The sequence below is a fragment of the Xiphias gladius genome, chromosome 6 (genome assembly GCF_016859285.1).
Source record: "Xiphias gladius isolate SHS-SW01 ecotype Sanya breed wild chromosome 6, ASM1685928v1, whole genome shotgun sequence".
Classification (NCBI taxonomy): Eukaryota; Metazoa; Chordata; class Actinopteri; order Istiophoriformes; family Xiphiidae; genus Xiphias; species Xiphias gladius.
In genome coordinates this window covers 13,802,947-13,830,178 of record NC_053405.1, presented here as the reverse complement: position 1 = coordinate 13,830,178, position 27,232 = coordinate 13,802,947, and the positions used below count along the sequence as shown (strand labels likewise).

Below are 27,232 nucleotides of genomic sequence, written 5' to 3'. Positions count from 1 at the left end.
TTATGGACAGATACTGTATTTGAACGTGAATGTTTGAAGAGGAAAAGCACTATACCCTTTAAGTGTTATTTGTTAATATTTTGTAATTTACTAGACCGCTTTTCAATATAATGTGTGGCTCAAGTGGCTTATTTTATGTTTTAAAAACTTGATATTTAAAATCTATATATTGATGAAAAAGAAGGTATATGAACTTTTTGAATCAAGCAACCACTTAATCAGTTTTGTTTTTCTTTATTTAGCTGGTATTATTTCACTCCTTGACGAGGAGGAGCCACAGCTCAAGGTAAGAACTGGTTGCTGAGTAGTGGACCAGGTGCTTGAAGATGGCAGACTTTCATACAGAGAGAATATAAAATCATGTCATGTAAAATGCTCTTCAGAAGTGTAGCGAGTACATGTAGATGTTTTTATTTACTGGTAAAAGCACACAAGTTGTAGGACATTGGTCCCTCGTGGAGCTGGATGTTAAGTAATGACACAATTTCAGTCTGACAAAAGTTAAAATGTAAATGATCTGAATGTAGTATCCCTTGTTTTATTTGCAGGAGTTTGCTCTGCACAAGCTAGACTCCATCGTGAATGACTTCTGGGCTGAGATTTCAGGATCAGTAGATAAAATGTAAGTATGACTTCTATAAGTTTGGAAACTATAACGGACTTAAAAATGTTAAGTTAGGCAACATCAAGTTAGACTCCTACTCATTTATTTCTTTGCTTGAAGTAGGGAGAAAGATTTACTTTAACTCAAAGCTAAAAAAAAAAAAAGGTGTTTGACAAAATCACCTATCTAATAAGTGGTAAGACATTCAAAACAATATTGGCACATTACAGCAGATGCAGATGAAATTAAGCAGGGCAGTGCAGTTTGCAATGTGCCTCATTTTCACAAGCAGAGTACTGAATATCCTCGCATCAGGTATGATTGAGAAGGTTCTTAAGCAAATCTCTGACTCCTTCCTAGTATCAGAGGTTGCTGCTCTATGGCACAAAGGGCTCTGTGGGTCATAGAAAACACAGTTTATGTAGATTTGGTAATACATATACATTCAATAGTAATACAAAATATCTCGTTAGTGCAAGTTTTCAATCTTATGTAATCATTCATTGTCTACTCACAGTGAGGTATTGTATGAGGATGAGACGTTTCGGAGCAGAGAATTTGCTGCCCTGGTGGCCTCTAAGGTTTTCTACCACCTCGGAGCCTTTGAGGAATCTCTGAACTATGCTCTTGGTGCTGGAGATCTCTTCAATGTCACAGATGACTCAGAATATGTTGAGACCATCATTGGTGAGTGATCAAACAAAACCATTTGACCTCATTTACTTTACTGACCTGCTTTTTTTAGTGATCATGTGACATTTTCTGTTGTTTGGAGACTGCTGTCTACCTGATACACCTGCCAGTTTGAAGTACACAACTTAAATGGGGAAAAAAAACATACCTCAGCTTACAAAAGTGGCAGAGCCTTCTGGTAGAGAAAGCCAGTGAATGACACATGGAACAAGATACTGACTTGAACTAAGTCTTTGAATCCAGGAGTGAAATGAAGGCCCTCTTTTCATCCTTTTTTTTTGTGTCCTCTAGCCAAATGTATCGACCACTACACCAAGCTACGAGTGGAGAATGCCGAACTGCCAGAGGACGAGGAGAAGAAGAGCATTGATCCCCGCCTGGAGGGCATTGTCAACAAGATGTTCCTGCGTTGCCTTGACGATCACAAGTACAAGCAGGCCATCGGCATCGCCCTGGAGACCAGGCGCCTTGACATGTTTGAGAGGACCATCTTAGAATCGGTCAGCAGCTATTGTAGCTGACTCGGCATTAGTTTGGAATATCTACTGCTGGTTTTAATACTGAACAGAATAGACCTAAGTCTTGTACCAGACTCTAGCATACTTTGCATGATAATGCCTCAGAACTTTGACACACTTTACAAGAATCAGTTTATTCTAATACAGTAAGTGGCCTAGAATTTGTCATGATGACCTTGACTAACTTCACATTGCATCACTGTTACAAGCATAATTCTCAAAGTCCAGATTTTGATTACTGCTGCTGACTGTCCCCAGTTATTGTGTCATGAAACATGTTAACAACTGTTACTTTTTTCTTTATGTTCTTATGCAGAATGATCTGAGTGGCCTCCTTGCCTACAGCCTGAAGGTGTGCATGTCCCTGATGCAGAACAAGAAATTCCGTAACGAGGTGTTGCGGGTGCTGGTCAAACTCTATATGAACTTGGAAAAGCCTGATTTCATCAACGTCTGCCAGGTAAACATCAGATACTCAGAAAACTCTCATTAAAATTATTGTAATTATAACTATTCTGATATTTGGTGCTTTTTCAACTAATCATTGGTTGTCTGGGATTTTTAACATACTTTTATACTTTTTACTTTATAATTTACTTAATTCTTTGATTACTTGAAGTATTATTAAAGTAAGTTTAATATTGTACTGATGCTGCTATAATGTAATTTGCATTAGATAACCAGCTTTACACTCAACATATAAATTATGTTTTCTCATTTGTTAGCTAAAGCTACATTAGCCCTGATCATACCAACAGCTGTTCATGTATTTCATGCATTATCTAACAGTTATAGGTACTGCTGTATAGTGATCATGTGTAGTGAACTACTTTCAGAAAAATCAGTTTTCAAAAAGCTGGGAATCCAAAATGCCTCTCCAATCTTTTTTTTTTTTTTTTTTTGTCCTCACCTCTCTAGTGTCTGATATTCCTGGATGACCCCCAGGCTGTGAGTGACATCCTGGAGAAATTAGTTAAGGAGGACAACCTGCTGATGGCTTATCAGATCTGCTTTGACCTGTATGAGAGTGCCAGCCAGCAGTTCCTCTCCTCTGTTATCCAGAACCTGCGGACTGTTGGAACGCCTATTCCCGCAGTCCCTGGCTCTACAAATACAGGAACTGTGCCCACACCCGACAAAGACAGGTGGGCAGGGGAAGATAACAAGAACTCACTAATACCTAGGTTGAAGCACTGTGTCTGTGGTTCATGTTCAAAAGGGCTTAAGGCTTTTTCACTGCTAATATTAAAACCTACATGGTTGCCCGTAATGAGTAACAAAACTGAAGACAGTATATCAGGACACTAAGAAGGTAACCAAAAACTCTGTAAGTCCTCAGGCACTATGCAGAACATGAGCATGCTTGAGCATACCAGTAGTAGTTCAGTACAAGTTCAGATAATTCGGAGTCAGAATATTTAGCCTTACAAGCTCTGTTCTTTGGTGTGCATCCGTTTTTGTATAGCATTGAGTTATAACTGCTGAAATGAATCTAAATGAACCATTAGGTCAAATATAGGAAATATATGGGAGATATGAGGTACTAAGTGAAACCCTACATGGGTTTATTTTAGGCATCAAGATAGCCACTTGAAATTAGGTGATTCGACACCGATGAAAGTTGTTTTTTGTGTGTTACAGTGATGCAATGGAGACAGATGACAAGGCTGGCAGCTCACCTGCTGGAAAGCCAGCAGAAACAGTAAGATTTTTAGACTGTTTTGTACTGCAGCACTTTTGTGATACCAGGTGCTTGTCATTTTTCTGTGTCTAAACAGAGCAAATTGGATTCAGTTGACAGATCATCATATTGCTTCTCTGTGTTTTTACAGAAAGAGGAGCCCAAAGACCAGAACGCCAAGATGATCAAAATCCTTAGCGGAGAGATGGCAATTGAGCTGCACCTACAGTTCCTTATCCGAAATAACAACACAGATTTAATGATCCTCAAAAATACAAAGGTAATGTAGGCTAGCAACAACTGCAGATTATGTCACTGAATGTGCTGTTACAGCTTCCTCCTGAGCTTCTTTCCCCCTCTGTCACTCTAGGATGCAGTCCGAAATTCGGTGTGCCATACAGCCACAGTAATAGCAAACTCTTTCATGCACACAGGGACCACAAGTGACCAGTTTCTCAGGTAACTCTATTGTCAATACAAAACAACCTATTTTATAGATTGCGTAGAGAGCGATAAACATACTTACTCCAAGTGACATTTAGACTAAAGTTTTTGTTTTTATTTTTTGTAGAGAAAATTTGGAATGGCTGGCAAGAGCCACCAACTGGGCAAAGTTCACAGCCACAGCAAGTCTGGGTGTCATCCACAAGGTAAATTTATGTCACTATGATGATAATATAATGCAAATTAAAAAAATAAAATAAAATAACTAAGTTTATTCCAGATTGTCTATCTAATTCTGAACATAACATGCTGTGTTTTTCAGGGCCATGAGAAAGAGGCTCTCCAGTTAATGGCCACCTACTTGCCCAAAGACACTTCCCCTGGCTCAGCCTACCAGGAGGGGGGAGGTCTGTATGCTTTGGGACTCATTCATGCCAACCATGGTGGGGACATTATTGACTACCTGCTCAGTCAGCTCAAGAACGCCAGCAATGATGTGAGTTTTTTGATGTTTACTTTGAATGCTGGCTTACTGTCAGATACTGTATATACTTGATTGATAAAGGAAGAGAATGGTAGCTAAAAGGGGAATACTTTGATTTGAACTGAGTAATAATTAAGATAATTTATGTCTACAAAAGGTTTAGGTCTTTAGACTTAAAAGCCTCAGCTAGAAGTGTGTGAGACCAGCAGCTAGTCACTTTGTCACTTGGCTGCTTTATTGTGTGTTCCATCTCTCATGGTCTGTTTTCTTCTTCTGTTGCACAGATTGTCCGTCATGGTGGTGCCCTTGGCCTTGGTTTGGCTGCGTTGGGCACAGCCAGACAGGATGTTTACGACCTCCTGAAGTCCAACCTGTACCAGGATGATGCTGTCACCGGTGCGTAGGCAATTGCCCTATTCCCTAAACAGAAAGGTTTTCTGAATAGCAGGGTGGCTAACCAGTTTTTTGGTCCTCACTATTCTTCTTACTCAAAATAACCATTTAACAAAAATTACCAAAAAATCTATCATTAGTATTTTTACTTCCTGCTTGCCATGATCTAAGAACTGAATGATGAAATGAACCAGTATTAAAACTGTGTTTGTGAAAGAATGATGTGTCATCAAACAAATATATAAAAAAGGTGTCTACTCTATGGTACGGGTAGTGATTTTGCCACGTCTCAAATATAAATTTCAATCCGTTGATTTAAAAAGCCAAAAGGAGCAGTGCTGACAATATCATGTAACCTCCCAGGTGAAGCTGCAGGCCTGGCTCTGGGCCTGGTCATGCTGGGCTCCAAGTCAGCCCAGGCCATTGAGGACATGGTAGGCTATGCTCAGGAGACCCAGCACGAGAAGATCTTGCGTGGCCTGGCAGTCGGAATCGCCTTGGTCATGTATGGACGTATGGAGGAGGCTGATGCCCTCATTGAAAGCCTTTGCAGAGACAAGGTAAGGCTGAAATGCACTCAGAGCAAATCATGTTCAGCACTAGATCAGGTCAGATTTATTTTCCAGCAACAATAAACCTTGCAATAAACCTTTTGTTTTTGTGGTATTGGTGCAGATTATGTATATAATAACACAGTACATATGGAATGACACAAGCGCAATGAATTCAAAGAGAAAAGAAAGATGGGAGGGTATTTAAAAATAACTCAGTGTGTCTTAAAAGGTCATTGCACTCCATAAACCTTGCAGTTTCAAGTTCTGATGTTTGATGCATTGAGGTTGTGTGTGTATTTCACATCATATGGGTGGCTCTTCCTCTGTACTTTGTGCCAGAAACCTTTATATAAGAGCTGGATGTGGGAAATGATTCAACTTATGTTGATCTTAGTTGTGTATCCAGACACAAAGTCTAAAGCTCTGCTTCCTTTCACTGTCTATGATAGGACCCCATCCTGAGGCGCTCTGGTATGTACACTGTTGGAATGGCCTACTGCGGCTCCGGGAACAACAAGGCCATTCGACGCTTGTTACATGTTGCTGTGAGTGTTTCCTGTTTGGTCTTCTTCACAACACAGTATTTAACTGAATGGAAAACAAGTTTATCATTCTAGTAGTGAAGCAGATGCCAAGGGCCAGGCCTGTGTAACTGTAGCTGGCACCAAACTTAATATTACTTATTTTAAGACTGTGAATTATGTTTGTTAAAAAAAATGATACTAATTTCTATTGGGAGTAAAAAATTTGATTATCCTAAAATGATTAGATGATTAAAGCATTCAGCTTTAACAGAAGACATCAGTGTTGCTCCTAATCTTTTATGAATCTGTGATTAAGTTCTGAATCCATTAAGTCCAGAAAGCTTTTATGAAAACAGCGCTAATTGTTAAAACTACCAGAATTTAGTGTTGGGGCTAACATTGAAACACTTTATTCAAACAAAGAAAAGAAATGTTTTACTACACAGCGGTTTAAAATGATGACACTGTAATTTGAGGATGCATGTATATGTCGTTCAGTGTGCTTTCAGTGGCTACATTAGCAAACACAACATGCTTGAGAGGTTTGAACAGTTCAACATGTTGTCCTGTAGGTGGTGCCTTATACAAGCTAAAGCTAGTAGATGGTGTGATAGTGGAGCATGTGCCTCATTCTGTGAGCCTCAAGGGAGCTACGTTATTAAAGTTAATTGCAGGATTTGATGAGCCTTAGTATAACCTTTGGTTATTTGACTGCTTTGCTTATCCTAATTGAAGGTAAGTGACGTGAATGATGACGTCAGAAGGGCTGCTGTCGAGTCCATCGGCTTCATCTTGTTCAGGTAAGATCCAGACTGCAGAAATACTTGACCTATGAACAATCTGTTTAATTTCTTCACATCCACCAGAGGCCTTAGACTAACCTTCCTAACCTTCATGGAAGTTAGACCTCTGTCCAAGGAGGCTGAACGTTCTTGTCATTGTCACTCACTCATTTTCTTTCCTGGCTGTTTATAGGGATTTAGCCATCAGAGAGCATAGCAGTGTTAAACAGAGAGCCTAGCCAGTGCACAAATATCTTGGTTTACATTTTTAAGCCCAAAAAAGGCTATGTGATATTCTGTGTGATCAATTGGCCGCTAGATAAACCTTGTGTAAATCTTCGCTGTGTTTAGAAAGACTCCTGAACTAGAAAAATTCAGTTGGCCGCCTCTTCTCCCACTTCCCATCCTAATGGCTCAAAGATAACTCCCTCCACTCTCCCAACATGTACACTTGCACAAGAGGACACCTTCAAGTTTAAATGTCTTACGTTTCTGCTTTTCTTACTAAATAAAGAGTTCCTGTTTGTTAACAATGAGACAAGCTTGGTCTAACAAAAAATAAAAGTCACACAGCAAGCTCAGGGATCCCTATCCAAATCTAATTTCTGGCACCATAGATCAAACATTTTATATTTCGTTAGCTAAGTTGAATTTAGGCGCTTTGAATTAATATGTATTTGGATGCCTGCAGTGTTCTTGCTTAAAAAATGTTACTATCTGATATTATTATTAAGCATAAACAATTGGTGATGAATACACAGTCCTCCAGTTTTCTTACTTGCCCATTTTAAATCTACAGGCTCTTGGATTTGTTACAATAATTCTTCTATTTCTATTTAATAACCTCTGATGGTGTTTTATAGTAAAAAAATATAATCCAAGTGCATTGAGTCACTTTTAAGTAACAGTATTTGCTGATCTGCTAAGTCAGATCTTGGTTTACAGTATGGTTGTGTCCTGATGTGCTTTGTTCAACGATGGTTCATGAAAGAGGCGTTTTTACTTGCTGATTAATTTAAAGTAGTATAGGAGTGTCGACATCGACAGTGAAAGAACACAGATACTCAGAACTGGTACAGTTTTCTTTAAGTTCAGCAACACAGAAAATATTTTATTAAACACAATTAGGTTTCCATGTATTCTGGATTTTGTTCTTTCTTTATATACAGACTTTTATTTGGAACGCTTTTAACATGTGAAAACATCAGGCTGCAATACACATAAAAGAGCGCTTCTCAAAGTTCCAGCAAATACAATAAGTAGAATTTCAAGAGTGCAATGCATTCTATGTGTCTGTTGCAGAAGAGATTTGAAAGGTAGAGTTGTGGTTGTCTTAAAACATAAGCATGTGGTCTGAGATGGTTTACAGCATATTAAGATAGCCCAAGTTTAAAGAATCAGCATAGGAATATATTGTATACTGCATTCATGGAGTTTCCAGGTTGTCATAATTTCTTCATTCCTCTCTGATAGCTTGAACTTTGTTGACTTTTGACCATTCATAGAGGACATCCTTACGTATTATTTATTTATTTATTTTTTTTGATTTTTTTAAATCCTGTTACAGGATATTTCTAGTTTTGAAAACTCAAACTCTATGACTTTGTGTGCGCTATGAACTGTCTTGCTGTCTTTGAGAATTCACAGTGTCAATGTGGCCTATTTTTAAACGCCCAGAGTAATATTTTTGGTCAAAATATTACTCATACATATATATATGGAGGAGTTTGACTTATGAATGAAAAGTAGCCTTTTGTGTGTTTTTCCGAGATGGCATACTTGTATATATTGCCCTGTTTTTCTTTTGTTATAAAAACATTACTGATGTAAACATACATCAACAGCATCAAAAACCAACAGGCTACATTCTGTTGTTATGTAATGTACAGGAAGTCCTGGCCTTAAATGATTTGTTGATCAAATTGAGAGCAACAGCAGGTTAGCAATTTTGTCTTTAAAGAGACAAAAACTTTGCCCCATTAATCCCCATTAAAGTGCTCCCTTTTTTAATTGGATAATTTTTTTTCAAGTAGCTCTACACGCAGCTAACATGTTCCCCCTGCTTACCAGCTTCATTTTCAGTCAGAAGAATTGTGTCTAACACAACACCACTGGATGACTGTACAGGTGCTTGTCGGCACCTTAGTGGACTTTGGCAGCTCACTGCTCCAATGCCATTTTTCATTCCCCGTTTCATGAACAATTTAGAGTTTTCAGCCATGGAAGACCTGAATGAAATCCGTGTAAGGGTCCGATCTGCATTTGAGGCCCTTGAGTGCCTTTCTGACCCATGATTAGCAATGTTTTTGTAATTACAGGTGATATAACGTGTGAACGCCTGCCTGAAAGTTTTGTTGAATAGGGTGTAGACCAGTGGGTTGATACCTGATGACACATAACCAACCCAAACAAAGATCTCCATTAGGCGGGCGATTACATTAACATCACAGCTGGTGCATAGCACAGATGTGATATTAGTAATGAAGAAAGGGCACCACATCACTACGAACAGAAGGAAGACGATGCCTAGCACCTTTGAGGCACGCTGCTCATTGCTTAGAGTCTGCATTGACTTCTTGCCCATTGTCGACATTCTGCGAAAGGACATTTGTTCTCCTGTAGCAGAGTTTATTGTTCCTGCATTTGGTTTTTCTTGAATCCTTGGAAGTCTGCTGTCTAGCATGTTCAGTTCCTCAGCTTGAGGGGAGGTCACACCCTGTTCCCTTTGAAAAACTGTGGAGACTGTCGGGTAGCTAAAGCGCTGAGTCACCTTTGACCTGAGCAAATAAACCTTTTTACGCAAGACCTGGACTGTAAGCAGGTAGATGACCATCATGATGGTCAAAGGGATGAAGAATGCAGCCAAGGAGCCAAACATGATAAACTCCCGGAAGGTGTCTGTTTTCAGCAGGCATATGTGGTTACTGTTGAAGGTGATGTTGTTGGGAAAATGGTAGTTCTTAAGCCCCTTAATTGGAATCGGGATTGCGATACCTGGAAAATGACAACAGCAGTTAGTATTGGCAAACATTGACACTGAAGATTTTTTCATAATAATGATGAACTTCTGACGAGATGAACAGTGGAACTATTTTGCTTTTGATGTTTTCAACACCAGCTACAGTATTGTTTGTTTTTCATCTCAGGGAAATACATTCCTGTGTTTAATTTCATAAGTATGGTAGTAGCAGCAACTGGAAAAAGACTCATGTTTAGCGGAAAGATAGTGGAATAACAAGGCAGGATCTGGTTGCTTTTAGTTTTTAAAATCAAGTAAAGTAATCATCCATTGCCTGCCATAATGCCTCTTAAACCGAGCAACAGTATACAGTCCGGGTAAAAACTCTTCTGCTGTCAACGGTGTTTAGTGCAGCTCCTTTCATTCCATCTAACCCTCTGGTTTTGCTCATGAAATGAGGTTCAAATGAAACCAAACGGGCTGTGCTTTTACTGGTCTGAGGACTGGGCAAAGAGTACTGAGCAGTAATGCATCAGTGAAATTGTCTAAATTTTTATGCTTTACTTTCTTACTGGAAAGCTAAAATGATTAGCCGATCTTGAATAATGAACCTCAGCACTCACATAAGAGCTATGGACGATAAATGCAGAAAGGTGCTTCTTGAAACCGACAACTCAATATGATTTTTCATCAAGGGGACTAGCAAGCTGGAATCCAATCCTTCTTTGAATTCTCTCTATTGTCAAACCTTCCATTCTCGAAACCGTAAAGGGATGCATTTTATTATCTGAGAAAGCTTGTAGCCTTCTAATCTTTACACTCCGTACCATCTCTGTTTTACAGCTTTGGTCTACATGAGCTTATATATGAAAAAAAGTTTCCCTCTTCTGTCGAAACAACCCAATTTCCACAGTTTTTTAGGCCACTCAGATAGAGCCAGAAATAAAAATCAGCCAAACATTTTAGCTGTTGCTATTGAGCTTCTTACTTACGAGGTATTTTGTCAGGTTCTAACAATATTGATCTGATTGGTAACAAACTGTTTCGTGTTGGTGCGTTAATTCTTACACCTAATTACCCTTACCCTTAGTTTAGCTTACGTTGAATGCAATAGCTACATTGGCCTTTGGACAAACCCCAGTCTCTCATGAAAATTGACTGGGTTGTCCCCTTAGGACATTATCATTAACATCTCTAAGGTTCACTGTGACCGATGCCCTTCAATCACCCCATTTCATTCCCATATACATTGTAGCTGAAAGGTTGCTGTTTATATAGTAACTCCTTTTATTGCATCGAGCGAATATTTCTGAATCTGTAAACCAGGGCTGCCCATGGATTTTATGTCAAGAAATCAGACTTTTCCTCAGAAATAACTTTATCAAAGTAAGGACTATCTCAGAGCACTGTATAATGTGTATTAAGAACAGTTAAGGAAATCTGAATCGATGTGCTTACCAATGGATATGAGCCACACCAGTGCAATCTTCACAATCGCTTTGGCTCTGGATTTGTACTGGCTGTGTTGGATTGGCTTCTTGATGGCAATGTAGCGATCCAGTGAAATGGCGCATAGGTGCATGATGGATGCGGTAGAAAACAGCACATCGAGGAAGAGCCAAATGGGGCAGAGGAATTCCGGAAGAGGCCAGCCAGAGTCTAAAGGGAAGATTAGAAGGAAATTAATCCAGTAAGACATTAAATTGTTGTCTTGCAGTTGTTTTTTTTAGAAATAATTTGTTTATCTGTTTGTATATGGTAGTGTCTCTACAATTAAAAACTCCTATAATGTATAACTACATTGTATAACCCATTTTCATCCCATAAAGAACTTGGGTTTTCCACACTGCCAGTTATGGGAGATGTGCCACAATGGCAAGACATTAGAAGTAACCACTCATGCAAAGGATTGGTGTTTGTTTATCCCTGTGAGGAATGACTTTACTGGAAAAAGGAGGGTTCACTGATTGTTTATGGAGCTAAAAGCTCTTTATGTAGATGTGCTGGAGACTATGCTCAACAGTAGTGTTTATTTTCTGTTCCAGGCATGAAATTGGCAAGTAATTGTTCTGGCTTTTATCCCGTCACCCATTAACATTGCAAAAGACTTTTGTTGGAAATATTCCTTTACATAATTTTCTTTTGTTATGCCACCCTCCCTTCTTTTCCTTGCACCTCTTTCTTGTCACACTTGGTGGAATTTTTAAGTCATTTGATTAGGTTTCTTCTGGTAGACTTATTCATTGACAAATACTTCACTCATACTCATAGTACCTACTGTATGACCCACTGTACCTACCGACAGGACCCACTGTACCTGTTCTGTGAAGTGTCAAAGGGTCACAAACCACTAAACCCTCTATCCATATCCGTAACTCTTAGAAAATCCGTGTGTGGTAAATGTTGCAGAAAAGATACAGCACAAACACTAGGTATTTAACAATAACAGTTTTATTGTTATTGTTTCTATGGTTTCCTTTTCAAAATGTCCTTCTACCAAATGCCACCCTTTTTATAAATGATTTCATGGAGAAATGGGTGTCAAGCAGTTTCTGGTTACACAAGACTGCAGTCAATACCATACATAGGATTTCCTCTTGCTTCATTGTTTTTGTTAAATTTTTTTGATTGTTTAAGAATCACAAAAATCATCTGTGCCATTACTTTAACTTTTATCATTTTTATATGTCTCTTAAAACAAGTTTAGAAAGATAAAAGTCAAAATGATTAAATTATAATGCAGGCTTTTTTTAAAGGAATGGCCTCAATTTTATTATTAGCAAAAAAACTGTATGTATATATTCTGCTTCTTATCATTCTGGAAATGTCTGTATGCGGTGGTATTCTTTTTGTAGTATTTTTGTTCTGATAAATTTTCTTTTTTTGTGGCTTGTGTTTAATCAACCAAAACTCAGTCATATAAGCATTTAGCACGTTACATAGTACAAAAAAAAAATCCTCTGATCCACAGCTCTTTAAATAAAAGAGAAGCGAATAGAGAATAATAAAGAGAGAATAATTATTTAATTGCTCTGTTAATTGGCTAGTTGAGGTGAAAACTTTGACTCAGTCGGTAGTGTAATGTGTTATGAGGTGATGCCTTGCAGATACAACACTTTAGGAGGAAAACCAATTAATTTGTCCTTTCAAATATTATTCTTGATATTTTTTTGTCACCCAGTGTTATATTTTACACAGCTCACATTTTAAACATAAGATCTCTTAAATTATTTATGGTGTTGCCTGTATGTATTGAATTCATCTGTGTGACAGATGTGGAAATTAATTGGCAGTGCTTACGGGTGTATCTAAGTTTAAATTGAAGCATTTTCTTGTATACGCCTCCATGAATATGGAATGCTTTGTGGCCTTGCAATAATTTTTATTTTTATTTATTTATTTATTTTAATGTAAACCCATATCTCTGCCAGCCTCACATGGTAGTTTTGGAAACCTGGGAGTGTTTGATGCCTTAGAGCAGTGATGTTCTGCTATTTAACTGTAGATAGTATACCCTCTCCTATACTGCATTACTGTGTGCTTTGTACCGATCCTGCATCTGGCAGTTTTGAAGGTCCACACCGTTGATAGCCCTGCTATGCTTCACACCAGCCTTTAACACAAACAATGTTTGTGCGTGTTTATGTCCCTATGACCTCTCCCTTCTCACCTTTAGTAATGTGAGCTACATCTCCCTAAAAAGGAGAGTAATGACAGCAGCTTAAGTCTAAAAAAATATTTACCAAGTGAAGAATATACATCCAAGATTATTTGGTTTTCCAAAATGCAGCATTTTAGCAGTTATTGCTGTAATAAAACTCATCCATGAATAATTGTTATTAGCAATGCTAATATATATGTATTTGTCTGTCTGTATGTATATATGTGTATAGAATATATATTTATTTTTATTTATTTAATTCCAATTATTACATATTATAGAATACAATCACCTTCAAACTCAAACTTTCGAATTTGTCGAAAACTTGACAAACTGATATTCTGACATTTCACGCTGCCACTCTACCAACCCCCAAAATAAAACTGGTATATGGAGCTACACTCTTGTTCTTTTCTCATTCACAGAGAGATGCACTTAGGCATGCATGAATACTTGTACACCTCATTGTGTTGGTTCTTTAAGGATCAGGACTTTGTATTACCTTTTTTTTTTTTCATATTTTTCTTTGAGCTTTCTGTTTCTTCTGATGATATACTGGGTAAGTTTTCGTCTCACAGCCTACTCAGCCTCCTCAACTGAAGCAACTTTAAAAGGGAAAAAAAAATGTTTAGTCTGTACAACACACTTCACATGAGACCTGCATGGAAGTTTGAGTTTTTTTTATAAGGAGTCAGGAAACTAAACAGTTGAATTGCTGCATAAGCTATTATTTAGGTTAAATACATTCATTATGTTGTGTCAAAATGTCAGCCGTGGTCTTTTATTACAGCAACCATTGGACAACGTATAGATGGGCAGATTTATGACTATTACTAGATTTAGTATATCTAAGTACAGATAGAGTAGATTAATTGCATGGCTCTTACTTGTGTCTCTTTTGCATTAAGATAAGATAGTCGCAAGCTGCACCTGTGACCAGTTTGACACACATTGATCTCATAGAAAACATGTAATTTTAGAAGACTACAAATAGCCCAGTGTTACACTATACTCTGCTCTTATGTGTGTTAAACATTCTCATGATCTGGCTCATTATCCTCCGTTTGAATTACTGGAGAATAAATGCTTGCCCGTAGCTCTGTATTTTGTAGTTGTATAAAGACAAAAACAATAGGACAATGCAGTTGTATTTAAACAGCACTGTCACTGGAATTAAAATAAAATGGTTTTCATTTGCATGTTTTTTTCTTTGGGTAATGATTCCCTAGACCAGTAGTTCGATTCAAGCTGTGCAACTACTAGCAAAGCACTGCCAGAGGAAAATGCATGTTTGCTGACCACTATCTCTCGTTATATTTCATCTAGAATAATTTGTTTAGAGATAGTTGTGATTGTATCTTGTGTTGCTCACAAACTATTTTTATCCTCCTTTGCTACCCGTAAGTATGCTGGCTTGTTTTTCTGGGTAGATTATTAAGGCTAAGGTAGCTTAATATTTTCCTAATGATAGAAAATAGAAAACCATAAAATATCTACCGCTGGTTATTTCCCCATCCCAGAGAGACAGACTCACTTCTACACTCACTTTAAAAGATTTTTGCCATGAACATTTGTTAGTAATGGTTTGCTGGGTTTTACAGGCCTTTTATCCATGGCCGTTTAAAACCAATCAGCCAATAGGGGATAAAAACCGTTCGAACATAGCTAGGTATCAGGGTAATGTTCATCATTGGTTTAACGTTTCATCAGAATGGTGTCAAAAAATTGGTCTGGGCATTGAACAAGGACATTTTTCTCTCAATAGAGCCATGTATTTATTGCTTTTATATTTCACAGGTCAGTTCAAAGATAAGAGATAATATCAGATTTTAAAATGCAAGGTCCCATGCTAAACTTACTGTAGAGAACAGTGACGAGGGCAATGGGCATCACTAGGAGTCCCACCAGCAGATCAGCCACAGCAAGTGACATCAGAAAATAGTTGGTGGCGTTCTGCAGCTTCCTCTCAAGGGACACAGCCAGAATGACCAGGATATTGCCTCCTATAGTGGGGATGATGACCATGACAATAAGCAAGGCAGCCCATTTCAGCTGAACCCCAGACTCTTCTCCTGGCCGTGAGCTGTTAGTCTCGAGTGGAGCCGTAACTGCCTGAGACATGGTGCTGCAGAGGTAACAGCAGGCCTGAGCGTGGGTCGGGGGTCTGATCTTTCTGGTGTTGGACACTCGGTCAGCATGGTCACTGGGTCCCGCGGACAAGGGCAGAGGGTAGGGCGGGACAGCTCAGGGTCAGCGAACAGGGTGCGTCATCCCTTGGTGCAGTGTACAAACCAAAAGGAATAGCTGACAGTCTATAGAGGATCCACTGAAAACGAGTCTAACACTACAAACTCCAATGCTGGCAGTAATCCCAACACGATTAGTACTTCCACAGTGAAATGTTAGCAGGGGTCCTCAATTTCCCAGGCATTTGAAACTCAGTGATCCAGTGCATCCTCAAACAGGTCTGTTGAAGGAACATCGAGACCTTGTTAACAATTTGCTTTAATTTGTGTGAATGATGGCATAATAATGAGATGTTTATAGTTACAAATGAAGAGGGTCTTTCCTGTGCGGTGACTGTTAGTTTCCACATTATGGCAAAGAAATTTACCAAGCAGGAATATAGGGTATAATAGCTTTTTCCATGTCTGTTGTGGTATTCAATAGTTTATATTAATTATAAAACGAATTTATAAAAGGTTTTAAAACAGAGGATTGGTTTTTAAAGGACTTAAAAACCTCTGTTAGGTTTAAGACCAAAGGTACATGATTTTTCTCATTGTACAGTCTAAATTTGTGAATCTAGAAATATGTACATGCCTTTGCATGTTGAATGGATTACACAATATCACACTTGATCCAAAAAAATACAACACGGTGTCAATAAGCATTATTGTGAATTTGCAAAAGTTTCTTACCTGCTCTTGAAGGTAAAGTTTGTTGGTCTTTGACGATTCAATTCTTGAAGTGTTTTCCCAAACTGTCTTAACTTTCATAAAAAGAAAGCAACATTTTGTGCTGGAAAACAGTGCAGCTTAACACCCAATGCATTTACAGTCTTTGCGCACCACTTGGGCAATGTTAAAAAGGTATTAAACTATCTCATCATTATATTTCCACCCTCCCCAAAAAAGAACGTGACGGAGAATGCCCTCCCTCCCTCAACAGCAAAACCTAAATCTGTCTCTGTCTGAAGCAGTCCATGATGTGGAATTTGTTTTGCTTCCACATGTTGGAGGAACCCCCAGTCTTGCTTCGCATCACATACTGCGATCACAGGTTTAAAACTTTCAGATGTTGTGGCTTGTATGCGTCTCTCCCATTCCCAGTCGCTGCCTCTTGTTCACAGCCTGTGATCAGCTCGCACTCTCTCTCGTCTTGATCGCGCTCTCACTCTCCCCTCCCTCCTCTCTGTCATGCCCGTGAGTCAGGCTCTGTACAAAACAGATGAATGTCTTCGTGCTGGCAAGATGCCAGTGGTTCTGGGAGGTAATTTCCTTCAACACAGCAGTCCCACTGTTTATATTTGTCACTTTCTGTTCTCTTCTCTATTCAAAACAAGCAGTGGTTGGAGAGGTAGTAGTGGTGTAAGTGGAGAAACCTTCTGTGTGTTGGTGAGGTGCTTGTAAACAGTACCTTTTCCATTTTGTACTCAATGAGCTAACGTTTTAAAAGCTGCAGAAGTCATTTAAATACAGTCCTAACTGTGCTTAGACTTCAGCTTTCAAAACAGCTTTTTTGTTTGTATTTACCTAGTGATATAATATTAAGAATATAAATACTAAAATTAGTAGTAAATACTAAAAACAGTATATACTGACAAAAATAATAAAATAAAAAAAAATTTAATGATGATGATAATGCCAGCTTTTGCTTGCTATTGGATTTTACTGAATCGGACCAGATAACTGAAAACACATAAAAAGATTTTTAAAAAAAATACTGCAAACAGTATAGGAAATAGAAAAAACAAAATGCATTATTGTAAGAATTAAAGCTACCTTGTACTCACCCCTCAATAGTGCCTCAAAGCAGGGGTCGTCAATGTTTTTCAGGCCAAGGAACCCTTAGCTGATTGAGAGATGGAGTAGGGACCCCCTAGCACATATATTGTACAATTTGTGTAGCATATTAAACTGGGACTACATTAACGTGTAGGGCAGCCTATAGTGCCATGTATAAACATACCTTGTTATTGTGCATACAGTACTAAGCTATTAAAATAATAATTGACAGATTCATATTTTCATGTTTTAATTAGAAGCATACATCTGGAAGGGACAGTGAATCCTTAAACTATCAATCTGAGCATGGCACATAATCTTACCGTAGCGAGCTTTTTGATTATGGTGAGTAGCACACAGCTTTTTTTTATCCCAGGGCCGACAGAGGTTGTCAGGCAGGGGGCCGTATCATCCTCAGGATGCAGTCTTTACCTGTATTTGCTTTTCAGGTAGGTGAGGGTAGAAAATCCACTTTCGCAAAGATACATTGTTGCAAAAGGCAAAAGGCTCATCATTGCTTTTGCTGTCAGTTGTGGGAAGTCTTTCTGGGCAGGGATCCAGGACTGGATGAGTGGTATTGTTTCATATATTTCTGTATGTACTGTCAGTGGCTTTGAATGGAAACTGTATCCATGTCATGCCCTGTGCCAGGAGTCAGCCTCAGAAAGGTATTTCCCAAATTGACCCTCAAGTGCGCAACAATTGCACATTACGTGAGGTGAGATCACTGCACAATCTCCCAACTCATCCACTGATGGAAACATGGAAAAAATTCCCTTCCTGACTCGCCCCCTCGATCTTCTGAATTTTTTTTTTTTTTCTTTTCGAGAAAGCCTTCCATTCTGTCATGCAGCTGGATGGCATGTGTATTGCAGCCTTGCATAGGACTGTTAAGTCTGTTCAGCTCAGAGAACGTCTCCAAGATATTCAAGTTTCGTGACCCAGACATCGTCACTGAAAATGACAGCTCTGCACGGTTTTAGAGAATTAAAAATTCCCGAATAGACGTGTGTGACTGCAACACATCTGACAATACTGTTCCGCGTGAAAGGAATCAAACGTTAGAATGGTAAAGTAGAGCAGCATGCTCTTCTCCCGCAGCAGCAGAAAGAGTAGAAAAGAGATGTGTTTGCAAAGCACTCTTTTTGACACAATTGACAGCTTTCACGAGTCCATAACATCTGACAATTCAGCAGTCAATACATGGGCAACAAGTGACTCCCTGTGTAGCATGCAATATGTCTTCATGAAGAAATGAAGCGCCATTAGTCCACTTTTTAAACCAGCCATGGGTCTTGCAACATCAGTGCACAGCGCAACACATTTTGCCTAGTGTATGTCATTTTCTCTGAAAAAAACATCAATCACTTTGAAAATTTCGTAAACTAGTAGTGCGTTCATGAAGTTGCTTACAAAAAAAAAATTGCTCCTGCATTTCATTTGACTCAAAAACTGCACAGATGCAGAAGTTGAGCGTCCTTTGACAAGTCCTTAGATTCATCAAACTGTAATGCGAAAGCCTCTGCCAACATCAGGTTCTCTATCAGTTGCACCCTCACATCAGATGCCATGTCATCAATACGGCAAGCAATAGGCCAGCGGAATAGTTTTCAGTTTATTAACTTACTCGTCATTCCCAAACATTGTTTGACACACATCACTTGATTTAAGCAATATTAAATCTTCTCCGATTGTGTACGGCTTTTTCATCTTAGCAATCCAAAGAGCAACTTGATTAGAGGCTTTCAGAGCTAGCTCACCAACTATAGCTGATTGTTCATCAATGTCTGCTCACCTTTGAGAGATTTGAGACGAGCTTGGAAATATTCCACTGATTTTTCTTTCAAGTTGCTATGAGCTGTCTCCAAGTGTTGCCGCACCTTTGATGGCTTCATAGATTCTTTTGACAGCACCGCAGAGCAGTGCAATTCAAATCCAAACTTGTGAAAATCCTCTTAATATTTTCGAGTCTTCTCTCATTTGCATTTATCTGTAGCTGCTAAGTCAGCAGCGGTTGTAGCATGGTTAATGTTTGGTGCGTTAGCCTCACCCTTTACACTTTAGCTGATTATTTCTGATGTGGAGGGTATGTCAGAGTCTCTTGCTCAAAGTTACAAAACAATCCATTTTGGGCTCAGAATAATCTCCATAAACTTGGGATAAGAATACATCTAACTGGCCAATATGTTTCAATAATGCATAGCTAACTAGTTTGCCTTCATGGATAGGTGCCGCACAGTGATTTAGCGTAGTTTAGCTTCCTCACTTGATTTGACGAGGATTCATGGGTAGTCTTTCATCAATGTTCTTGTCTGCATTTTTTTTTTTTTTTTTTAAATGTTTATTTCTTTCACAATAATATGCTCAATTCATGTTAATGTGCATTTAATTTTTTGGGGGAAAAAAACTCAAAATATTGTAAAACAATAATTTGGCAGCCCCCCTGCAATAACTTTGAGGGACCCCCTAGGGATCACGGACCCACTTTTCAACTTCGGGGACAGTTGCCTCAATGTACACACTGATACCTTCAGTGATACCCAGTACCCTCAATAAAGTAATGTAAATGATGTCTAACTAAGTATAAGCTTTCCTGTGTTTTTCATTTAGACTTGTGAATCGATATAGCTGCATGTTCTTAAAGCGTAAGCTCCACCGGTCTGTTTGGAATTAGAAGCTTGGCTCAACCACTACTGAGGATTTAACAAGATCACAAATGGCAATCATTGGGAGATCTAGATTGCCTTTCAATTTCAGTACCCATATGGATAGAGTGTATTCTATTCTGGTAGTCTGATGATTCCCTTCAATCCACACTTGGATCCTGACCAGATTGTAAAGCCCCCAGAGACAAATTTGTGATTGTGAGCAACAAAAATAAAACTGACTTGAACTGACCCACATGTAAGTTGTGAGTTGAGACTGTTAATTCTCCAACCCCTGTCTTTGCAGCAAAAGGACAGCATGCTGTCTATATCCATTATAGGGATAAAGTATGAATCAGGCCATCAAACGTTTAAGAGCTTTTGATAACCATCAGCAAAATGGAAGAACTCAGATAGAAAGAAGAAATCCATATCCAGCATTTGTTTATTCTGAAAAAGTAGTGAAGCAATGACATCTGTATTTCAAGCCAAATTTACAAATCTTTTCAATGTTTTATTGACTTAAAAACCTCAAGGAAGTAAAATACGTTCGTAAAAAAGAGAGATAAGAAGAGAAAAAATAAAACATTTTTCTAAAACACTGGTTTAATGCAACAATAGGAAAGGCTTGCACATTCAGCCTGTTTAGACATTTGAATCAAACTGAATCTATTCTGAATCTATTATATGGATTGAAGTCGATTGTTTGGTTGTTTTTTTTTGGAAAAGGATAAACTCCTTCAGCCTGACCTGGAGACAGTGAACCCTTCAGCAGTGTGCAGTGGTACTGCTGTACTCAAAGACCCTTGTACAAATGTTCTAAGACTTTTACTCTCTATGACCATATGTCCATACCTCACACTTATTATGATGTGAGTGATAGAGACTGACACAGGTGCAACTCCCCCCTAAGAACAAATTACAGATGGAGCTTGCCACATGAAATGTGATTCTGGCAGTTATTAATGCACTCTCACTGTAAGAGAGCAGATCTGATTAGCTTGCTTCCTGTCTATTACAACCAGTCACCCAAATAAGTAAAGAAATCACCTGGACAGTGTTAATGTCAGACAAATTTAAGATGCTGTGTGGCTTTTATAGTTGACACTTAAATACCATAAAAAACTCAAGCAATGTATAGCAAAGGGGAAGAAAAAAGCTGCGAGTAACAAATGTGCTAATGATAAAAGGGAGAAGGGTTGAAGTGATAAGCCATTGGCAAAATTTTAATTAAAATTATTAAACAATTATCTGATATGATATATGTAGTGAATATGATGAATACTGATCATTAGTGGAAAAAAAAGAGAGGTAACAATATTACTAAATGTATTGCTTTGACAAGGTTTAATTGGAGGTGCCATACTCTACTTACCTTAAAAATATCCAGAAGAACATAATAACATAAAATATTATCATCGTCGTTGTTGTTGTTATTTTACTATTATTTTATTATTATTATTATTATTATTTCACAACAATAGATTATTGCAGTACTGCAGTTTGACTGTGCCAAATGTGTAAATCCTGACAAACAAGGTTGCAAGCTGAGCCAGCATGATTGGATATCATTATTAAAATGTGCCTGCGTGGTATGTATTTGTTGTGATGTGAACAGAAGTAGGCACACTTGTAGCAGCACCGTCAGCTCATAAAAATCAAGAAATCAGAGTCTTATTCAGAGAAATGAAAAAGAGACAGTAGATGTTGGACAGATGACCTCAGATTTTTTTTTTTTTTTTTTTTTTTTTTACTGGCTGTATTTCTCACATTCTCTTGTGAGAATCACTCATCATCTGGTTACTTTAAAATCCAGAGATTGTTTATTTATACATCTTTTAATGTCTTGCGTCTGCTTTTAAAAGTAAAATGAGTGCAGACAGAGAATACACATTTTGATTTGTTAAGGCAGGGAGATCAAAGGAAATGGCAAATATTGTCTAGATTTCAAACTTACTAATATAAAGGAAGCTAGGTAATTTATCCTTCTTTTGTTATTTCTTTCATCAGATCAATGAAATTTTAGTTCTATTTAAGAAACAAAGGCTGCCTCTTCAGTTGCAGTGACAGTGTCACATACAAGGTGACATTTTGACGACATTTTGATGACATTGTGACAAAGGAAACCAGAGAGATTATGATGCTGGCTTCTTGACCGGACCTACAAATTAAAATAAATCGGTAACCTTTGTTCTTTGCTCAACTTACAATGACAACCTGACTGATTCAATCCCAATGGTCATTTGAGACGGATCAAACCTTTCTGTGAAAATCAAAGGCACTCGGTAATCTCAACAGTCATCTCATCTGCTAGGCAGAGCCAGTGTTGGTGTTATCAGCACCAACTATCTCAAGCAGATTGTCAGATAACGTTCTTGGTATAAAATGGATTACTCGACCACATACCTGTTTTTTCATTTGCTTTCAAAATTAAATATCTCTGTTGGTCTAACGCAAGACATCCCACAATACAGTTAAACGTTATAGCAATTGTAAAACTTAACACATTGTAGGAGGGTTATCCTGAAATGATTCATGTTGTGGATTTTTTTGTTGAAATTGAGTTACCACCTCATGGGTGCTTGGAATTTTAACCTGGTGACTTAAACCTGACAAAATTCAGCTTGAGTGTTAGTCACCCAGGCTGTACCAGTATCTCATTTACTGATTGAAGAGTATATCATTTTGACTGGAGAGCACGAAAGAAGGCAGTTTAAATGTGAGGAAGAATTTTCCCTGCTCTTAAGTCCTCTCATTTAGCTCCATCAAGTTCACTTTAAGTGTCTAATAATTGCATGTGGTCCAACCCTTTCACTCGTAATACTTTTGTCATATTATTATATAGTCAGCTGTACATAAAGCAAAATTGCCTTGTGCATATGACACTTTGCTTTTTCTTTTTACTACTATAATCCCATTATCTTTACTATTTGAATTGACTGATAAGGTTTTTTTTGTTTTTTGTTTTTTTTCTTTAAACAATTATAAAGATAAATATGGACCCCTTCTTCGCACGTTTTTGTTAGTATCCCTTAATGTTCATTTCATTCAGCAAAAAAACTGTTTGTATGAGAGGTGGAAAGAAATCGCATGGAGCCACAGCATTTGCAATTACATCTTGAGCCAAAGATTTTGCTTAAATGGTTTGGCTCAGCGATTTCTGTCGTCTTTATTCCACAACAGCACTGCTGGAAGAAAAGGCATAAGGACTTCAACAATTTTCAGAGACATAAATCAAAGCCCCTTATTTCATATCCATGCTCTTTCACTGTCTATCTCTCTTTTCTCTACACTGTGTTTAGGTCTGTCTTAGAGTTAGAAAATTAAAAGTTTCTATCTCATAAAGTTTTTCATTGACATGGATAACAGGTAGACACTCTCTGAATAAAGCGACAATAACAGTCAGCCTGTAGATCCGAGAGTGAATGCAGCTGTAGCACTAAAATTACTGCTTTAATGTTGTTTAGTTTTTGACCCTCCATGCCACGTTGTACAAATTAGCACCATAATGATATAAATCTCAGCCTTTTCAAAGACTGCCCAAACATGCATTTTTATTTATTTTTATTCTTTTTAAATATTATTATTATTATTATCATAATCCAAGGTATCAGTGCTGGATGTATCTTTCTTGGTTTCCTTTTAAACGTTTATATAGTGATCACAATGAGTAAGATGAAGTCCATGCTCATGTCCTCTTTCCTCAATTCCTTAAGCCTTAATTTCTCTCTCTCTCTCTCTCTCTCTCTCCTTCTCTTCAGGACCCCAGAGCAGTGTCCCAGTGTGGTGTCTTTGCTGTCAGAGAGCTACAATCCTCATGTTCGCTGTGGTGCTGCCATGGCTCTGGGCATCTGCTGCGCTGGGACAGGCAACAAGGTAAGCACCTCCTCTTTAAACCCCCCCCCCCCTTCCTTTTCAACTTAAAAAGCAGTTACCTCATCCCACCTTACTCTGTTATAGTATTGAGATGCCTTTTCTTGCATATCAGTGTTAGTGTCTCACAATAAAAACACAGGGATTTTTTCCCCCCTAAACTGGTGCAGAGCTTTTAATGTTAATTCTTACAGGAACCTTTTGAGTATTGCCAAGGGTCAGCAGCTTCATATTGATATAAAAACAATTTTTGGCCTTTTTATAATAATAGCACAAGGTCGAACTGTATAGAGAAAACCTTGCATCACAATACCAAACAAATACACTCAAGTCAGTTTTTGCTAGTAATATCAGTTCCAAGATGTAAATAATGAGTTCTTATTTAACGAGATGTCTGCGCAAGAGCATACTCCTGTTGGAATCAGTAGAATTAAAGTAAGTAGAATTAATACCCTCGTAAAGCTGTCTACCAGAAATAGCTTAGATAGCATTCTTTTCATCCAACAAAAACTGCATTGGCCCTGCCGTCCTTATTTATTCTGTGTGCTTACTTTGTCTTTTGGCTTAATATGTGCATCACTTATACAAAGATTGCCTATTTTGCGGTTTTCCTTAAACAGCATGTTAATGATGACTCTGTGAGGCTTATCTTAGACGAGTGAGTACAGGCTCACTTTCTGTAGCCCCTGCACGAGTAGCTGAAGAAAGGTTGCCACTTTTTTCTTGTCAGATTTGATGATGCCATCAAAGTTTTTTAAAAATGTTTTCCATGAAATGGGTGTAAGACTGTGGCTCAAACACAAGTTGTAATTATCCCCAGATGATCCTACAAGGACTATCATCTGCTTTTGAAGCTGATCTAACTCAAGGAAATTTCAAATCCTGCCACAGTTTAATTGAAGCCTTTGCCTCTAAGTGCTTCAGCCATCATATTGATTAATGTATATAGTGACTACAATTTAAAGTAAGCGCGTAATTTACTTTTAATCAATTGACATTTGCAATAATTCACATAGGGGGTCAGCAAAGAGGAAATCATAAATAGTGGAAAGTTCTTGAAACATTTGCTGATAAAATGGTCCAATTTGGCATATAGTGGTTGTATCTTGTCATCAGGTTTGGGTTCATTGGAGTCAGAAAAGGAGACTGAAGAAGACAGAAGTTATGGGTGCTGCCAGTTCCTGAGTTGTCTAACTATGTGGGCTGATCAGTCTCAGGTGGCATAGCCCAAGTACAATCATGGCTCATTGCACCCTCAGCTTTGGAGCACCAAAGTGAATATTTTGGATCAGATCAGACAGAGGCATGCTATGGAGCTGATCAGCTCCAAAGCTCCAAAACTCCACTGCTCGGTTTTTCCGGAATAAAACCTCGAACACATTAGGTCCTTAGTGAGAGTAATGATGTTGTGGCAAGAGAAGTGGGTCACCTATTCTGAGGGAGCATATTCCTTCGCCATCATTTATACACCTTGGGCTTTGGATATTTTTATTGGACTGATGTTACTCATCTAGTGTATACTTAAAAGAAAAAAACTCCACAGCAAAGCTTTTTTGGCTTTTTCTGTAGTCAGTTTGTTTATGGAAACATTGTTCAACAATAAATAGGTAAATTGTAAATTTAATCTTAAACACCAAACAGAATCACAAGAACCGTTTCAATACATATATATTGAATTGGAAATTATGTTGTAGTAAAGTGTCTTCTGCACTGTTCCATTTATTTACAGAAGCCTCTAGCCAGTTTTAGCAGTACTGAATTGAAACCTATGTAAAGACTCAACTCGCGTTGAGGCACAAGTCTGTAGAAAACAGTCCACAACTGTACATGGATTAAGAGGATCTTAAACAACCAAATTTTGTGTCGACCTGCTCTGCTGATTGGGCTTGACAGTAAATGCCCTCAATTAAACCTCCTGACAACCTATCAGGAACAGGATGTGGTCGACTAGATGTCGGCTTTACTCTCTGACTTATCATCCCAGTACACGGTTTTCTCAGCCAGTTGAGCCAAGAGCACTGATGAAACTTGGTTTATTTTACCTCCACTGTCATCATCCTAGTTTGTTTCTCTTTCCTTGGTGGAGCTGACGCCTCTCTCTGAGTCTGGTGGTGTGGGTTACAGCCATTACTGCTCAGCAAGAATAGAGGAAAGAGCAAAAATATAAGGGAGAAGAGTAGGTGGTCCTCACTCACTTCTTCATTCACAGCAATCATGGGAGGAAACTGAAGAAGGCAGGGCTTGTCATAACTGTTATCACTGTTGTCCCAGGCAACCAGATATGGATGACACTAATGTCATTAATTTGCATGGGCTCGTTGCCACTGTTGATAATCCCTTTCTTGTATTTAACCAAGCACAAGTGCCTAGTTGCACTGATCTGCTCTGTTTGGGAGTGACAAAATATAAAATTCTTAAGGAGTAAAAAAACATCAAATTGTCAATGACTACAAGACTACGGCAGATTTAACATAGACCAATATTCTATCTTTTCTAAAAGTATAGTAAACAAATAACCTCGCAAACACATGTTAAAAAAATGTTATTAGCCAGTCCATCATTGTTAGAATTTATAGCTTAGCCCCATTTCTAAACAAGTTTTTATTTCTTCCTAAATGTGTTTGTTAGAGACAAAAACAAATTAACAATTTGTTATATCAGCTTTTCACCACTTAAATATGCGGATTATACAGGATTTGTATCACTCCCGATTTACAACATAAAAATATGGAGCTATTTTTCCTTTAGACTGTAGCAACCTAATTATGGTTTTTAGGCTGGCAACCGGTTATAGAAACCTACTGTTGGGCTGGGAGGGGTTTGGCCTTGAGCCATCAGGCTAACTAGAGAAGACAGCCCTATATGCCATTTCCTACGATGTCTTATTGTAACAATAGCCGGAGGATCATCATTCACTTATTTATCTCATAGAAGTTTTTCCAACTGATGATCCATTGATAAAACATGCTTTCTTTTATATTTAGATTATCTGAGTCTGTTTGCCACCATTGTTTCTAGTGTGGTACTTGAGGCCTGCAATTATTATCTTTGACTAAAATAAATTCAGAATTAATGTACACCTGGCCTGTGAGATCGTGGCCATTGTAAAACTGTCTTGTCTGTCTTTGAATCTGAAAACTTGTGCCAAATGTGCAGCTCTTGTTTTCGCTTTCCCTTATTGGTCCTAATTTTCAGCAAAGATGCCAAATAAACATTGCAAAGAGTACTGTGAGCAGACCTGAAAGATTGATTTGATTTTTTTTTTTTTTTTTTTTTTTTTTCTCTCTTCTCCCCCCCCAGTGCACTTTCAAGCAGCTGGGCCTTATCTTTTGTTGAAATACATAAATGGGAAAATCATTTGATTAAATTATTAGGTTATTTTGTGTGTCTATGCGTGTGTGTGTGTGTGT

At 38.1% G+C, this 27,232-nt stretch overlaps 2 protein-coding genes across 2 annotated transcripts in view; one reads left to right on the top strand and one right to left on the bottom strand.

Moving 5' to 3' along the window:
• Positions 1 to 27,232, top strand: part of psmd1 (proteasome 26S subunit, non-ATPase 1) — a 45,363-nt gene that overhangs the window by 1,986 nt on the left and 16,145 nt on the right. The window contains exons 2-17 of the mRNA XM_040128620.1: positions 243 to 286; positions 549 to 622; positions 1,122 to 1,291; positions 1,589 to 1,797; positions 2,132 to 2,275; positions 2,734 to 2,960; positions 3,457 to 3,517; positions 3,648 to 3,776; positions 3,867 to 3,955; positions 4,068 to 4,146; positions 4,263 to 4,436; positions 4,709 to 4,820; positions 5,181 to 5,377; positions 5,821 to 5,916; positions 6,631 to 6,695; positions 23,711 to 23,825. Coding sequence (XP_039984554.1) covers positions 243 to 286; positions 549 to 622; positions 1,122 to 1,291; positions 1,589 to 1,797; positions 2,132 to 2,275; positions 2,734 to 2,960; positions 3,457 to 3,517; positions 3,648 to 3,776; positions 3,867 to 3,955; positions 4,068 to 4,146; positions 4,263 to 4,436; positions 4,709 to 4,820; positions 5,181 to 5,377; positions 5,821 to 5,916; positions 6,631 to 6,695; positions 23,711 to 23,825 — 1,985 coding nt within the window. The remainder of the gene's footprint in view (positions 1 to 242; positions 287 to 548; positions 623 to 1,121; positions 1,292 to 1,588; positions 1,798 to 2,131; positions 2,276 to 2,733; positions 2,961 to 3,456; positions 3,518 to 3,647; positions 3,777 to 3,866; positions 3,956 to 4,067; positions 4,147 to 4,262; positions 4,437 to 4,708; positions 4,821 to 5,180; positions 5,378 to 5,820; positions 5,917 to 6,630; positions 6,696 to 23,710; positions 23,826 to 27,232) is intronic.
• On the bottom strand, positions 8,316 to 16,436 carry htr2b (5-hydroxytryptamine (serotonin) receptor 2B, G protein-coupled). The gene is made up of 4 exons (XM_040128621.1): positions 16,219 to 16,436; positions 15,157 to 15,764; positions 11,095 to 11,295; positions 8,316 to 9,671 (listed from the first exon to the last, which is right to left on the bottom strand). Exons 2-4 carry the CDS (start codon positions 15,416 to 15,418, stop codon positions 8,713 to 8,715), a joined length of 1,422 nt encoding a protein of 473 aa, XP_039984555.1. The 5' UTR covers positions 15,419 to 15,764; positions 16,219 to 16,436; the 3' UTR covers positions 8,316 to 8,712.

Coding starts and splice junctions, on each gene's coding strand:
- htr2b (XM_040128621.1), bottom strand. CDS start 15,418: ATGTCTCAGGCAGTTACGGCTCCACTCGAGACTAACAGCTCACGGCCA. Junction 11,296..15,156: donor CCTCGTCACTGTTCTCTACA/GTAAGTTTAGCA, acceptor TCTTCCCTTTAG/ACTCTGGCTGGCCTCTTCCG. Junction 9,672..11,094: donor GGTGTGGCTCATATCCATTG/GTAAGCACATCG, acceptor GTCATTTTCCAG/GTATCGCAATCCCGATTCCA.